This window comes from Triticum dicoccoides, chromosome 1A, assembly GCF_002162155.2.
Source record: "Triticum dicoccoides isolate Atlit2015 ecotype Zavitan chromosome 1A, WEW_v2.0, whole genome shotgun sequence".
Lineage (NCBI taxonomy): Eukaryota > Viridiplantae > Streptophyta > Magnoliopsida > Poales > Poaceae > Triticum > Triticum dicoccoides.
In genome coordinates this window covers 601,133,315-601,136,976 of record NC_041380.1, presented here as the reverse complement: position 1 = coordinate 601,136,976, position 3,662 = coordinate 601,133,315, and the positions used below count along the sequence as shown (strand labels likewise).

The following is a 3,662-nucleotide window of genomic DNA, read 5'->3' as shown; positions in this document are numbered from 1 at the left end:
CATGATGGCTTTTACACTTTACTCGAGTCATTTGGAAAACCATGCTATTAAGAGGGGTTGCAACTTGGAGGTGTTCTGGGAATCGACTGCACGTATGCACCTGCAAAAATCCCATTACTTGAGAGAGAAACCCTAAATGTGTAATTGTTACCCTCAAGAAACAGGGCCTAGAGGCTCCAGGGCAGTCCGGTCCCTCTAGTATTCCGCTCCCCTCTGGCCATAAGATCCAACCAAATCTGGCAAAATATAACCTTCACATTCCCTCTAACAACACTAGACACACCACCAAGACATCGTCGCCTCACCTCCCCAGAAAAGATACTAAACCTAACTAACAAAGAAACGGGAGCTCTCCCGCCGGTCAGGGATCAGCTGCACCTCCAAGGGCTATAGGGCAACCAGGGGAGAGACGGAATCGACAGGAGGCATGAGTGGCTGGGTGTTGGAGATAGGATCTTGAAGAGCGCATGTTCATGTCATGCCATAATTTCAGTGGGGGGGTGGGGGGCCGACCCAACTTTTCTTCTAATCATCTACAAAATCCTAATGAAATTGCACCATGTACTTTCCTAAATGGTGAAACGCTTCCTGTCGGAAAGCAAGTGCTCCAGTGCGCGATAATTAGCCTTGCGTATTTTCATGTTTGCCCAATTGTTTGGCAGAAAAGAGAGGGAACAAATAGTGATGTAAAAAACCTGAATTAAAGCGAAGCGCTCCAACGCAAGAGAATTAGCCTTTCCCATCTTCATGTTTGCCCAGTTGTTTGGCAGAAAAGAGATCGGACAAATAGTGAGGTAAAAAGCCTCAATTAAAGAGAAAACATTTGCATACTGACATACATTATTCATGCCACATTTTACAACTTATTACATTAAGGAAGCAAGGTAACAAAAAGCGTTGTAGTTAACTAAACGACATTCTCCATCATATTTCTAAACTCTAGGAAGCTGATCTTCCCATCTCCATCCTCGTCGAAGACGCGGATCATCCTTACACAATCCTCATATATCGCCCCTTCTTTCCACCCTAGCCTCCTCATCACGCTCCACAACTCTCCGGCGCATATGAACCCGTCCTCGTTACGGTCAAAAACATAAAAGGCCTCCTCCAGCTCGTCCTCGCTCGCTTGCTTACCGTCCATCAACTCATCTACGACACCAATTCCTTCACACCCTTGGTACCTCCACCCGGTCACACCTAGCCTCGTCGTGACAATTTCTATGTCACCAGAGCTCAATTCGCCGCCGCCAACTAGTTGCACTGGCGGTGCGCGGCTATCATCAAGCACCTTCGAGTCGACGGCAAGGGTGCCATCATGCACTAGGTATTTTGTAAGTGTGCGCAAGAATCCCCAGATCTTTTTGCTTACCAGGATGATATCTACAATCAATGGCCGCAAGATCAACATCAGGAGAGATGACACCAATGCGATTACGATGTTTTGATCCATAATCACCATCGCCGACATGAAAAAGAGAGAGAATGAAATATATGTAGCTTGATGTAGACAGTGGTTTCAAATGGAACATTTTCCAGGCACATAGACATGGCCATATATATAGTAGGCCGGTCCATGACTCTGAGATATGTAGCACTAAAAGATGCCGCCCATCATCAGTTCGGAGAAATTGAGAGGAAGATGGATATCTTATTCATTGCTATCCTTGTCCTTTCCTGAACATTAGTTCACATATATCACAGATGACTTCACAAGGCTAATGTTTGACTCTGAACGAAACTTCCTGGAAATCTCTTGCACATATAGGACACCACCGATGCAGCTTCCTGGAAATTTCCTGGCATATAGGACACCACCGAAAGTTGTTGGCTCATCATCTCTAACAAGAACGAGACATGTGAGAGTTAATGCTACAAAGTTAAGGACCGCACCATTTTGGTGATATGGGTATTTATTAACAAAGAGTAAAATACAATAATGTTCACTCTAAAGATATTCTTGGTCGCTCGGTCCACTTTATTTGTTGGAATTTTCTGTCCACTTGTAGAGGGTACAATTCCATTCCACTATGCTAAAAAAACAATTCCATTCCACAGAAAGAAAGAAACAAGTTTGTTTTAGGGGAAAAAGCGATGTAAATAAACTTGCAATTGCTCGGAAACAGGCCAGGAGAAGCTCGGTCCAAGTTTTGGGCCCAATCGCTCTCAGGTTGCTGATTCCCTCGCAATGTACAGCGAAAATGTTCACATTTGAGAGTCGTCAACCTTCACTCGTCAACGCTCACCGCCGGCGTCTACACTCTCCAACCACCATGGTGTCTGGGCCCCGCTGGGCGCGGTGAACTGGGACTGCTTTGCTCCCAAAAAGGTCCAGGTCTTCTTCTGGATTGCTCCGCATGGTAAGGGCAACTTCAAAGCAGGACGTAAACGGCCGTTCGTTTTATCCGCTTTTTGTCCGTTTACGTCCGCCCATTTTATATGATGCGCTGGTCACGCGCTCAACGCGTGGCCGCATCTGATCCGCACGGTATCCAAATACATAATTTTTTGCCAACACATTTTTTTATTTCATCAACGACATTTTAATACATCAGAATATTCACCATTTCTTAACTACTCCCTCCGTTTCCAAATATAAGTCTTTTTAGAGATTTCAACAAGTGACTACATACGAAGCAAAATGAGTGAATCTACATTCTAAAATATGTCTACATACATCCGTATGTTGTAGTACATTTGAAATGTCTAAAAAGACTTATATTTAGGAACGAAGGGAGTAGAATAGTAAGACCAAAGAAAATAAGAACCACAATTAGATATTTTAACATAAATCCAACTTCCATAATTGCTCCCATAAGTTGGATTAATATCTTCTCGACGCCTTTATTGTTGATCTGCGGCTTCTCGATCTTGCAAACTTCTTTCTTCTTCAATTCTAAAAAAGTAGATGTTGCTTCCCGTCTAATCCCATCTCTAGTCTAATCTCTAGCCTCTAGTTTAGCAAAGAGTGCATGACCATCTATCAAATTTCGCCCAATCAATAGATTGATGTATTCTTCTTCTCAATACCAAAACTTGCATTCATCCTACACACGAATTTACGAATGAGCCGAGAGCTATTGAAAATGCGCCGAATCTGGAAGCACAACTGAAGCAAAACAAGCATATAGCTTATCTTTTCTGCAGTTGATGAACACCCACCCGGGATGTTCCGGCATGGTAGAAACGCGGCGAACGAATTACCGCAGGCAGTCGTCGAGCGGCAACGGTGAGCCAACAAGCCGCTGGGCCAGCACCGAGGCCGGACGACGGCCGAACATATTTTTACTGGCGCTGTTCCGGCGGGGTAGATCCGAGCGGCTAGAGACGGACTCAATGCCTGCATGCAGCGCAGAGGCGTTGCCAGAGCTGTGCGGTCTGGTGCCCGGCAAATCCATGGCTAGGCACAGCCGCTGGCGGCTGGATGCGGCTAGATGCGCTCAAATCCGGCAGCCTGGCTGGACAACGACGCGGCCAAGACAAAGGCCGTGGGGCTAGGGGGTGAGGCAGGAGGGGGGACGTTGGGCTGGACAACGAGGTGGCAGAGAAAATTGCCGCGGCTACGATGGTGGGTGTAGGGTTCGAGGGAGGGGGGAGGGAGGGGCGGCGCGGCTGTGGGGAGGAGAAAAAGGGGCATCCGTGTCTCCAATGGGTGGGCTAGTAGA

At 46.4% G+C, this 3,662-nt stretch overlaps 1 protein-coding gene across 1 annotated transcript; it reads right to left on the bottom strand.

Annotated features, from left to right (window-relative positions):
* Window positions 1–785: 785 nt before the first annotated feature.
* Window positions 786–1,515, bottom strand: LOC119349214 (calmodulin-like protein 3). Its single transcript, XM_037617250.1, has one exon. The coding sequence runs from the start codon at window positions 1,466–1,468 to the stop codon at window positions 908–910; it is 561 nt and encodes a 186-aa protein (XP_037473147.1). The 5' UTR covers window positions 1,469–1,515; the 3' UTR covers window positions 786–907.
* Window positions 1,516–3,662: the final 2,147 nt, after the last annotated feature.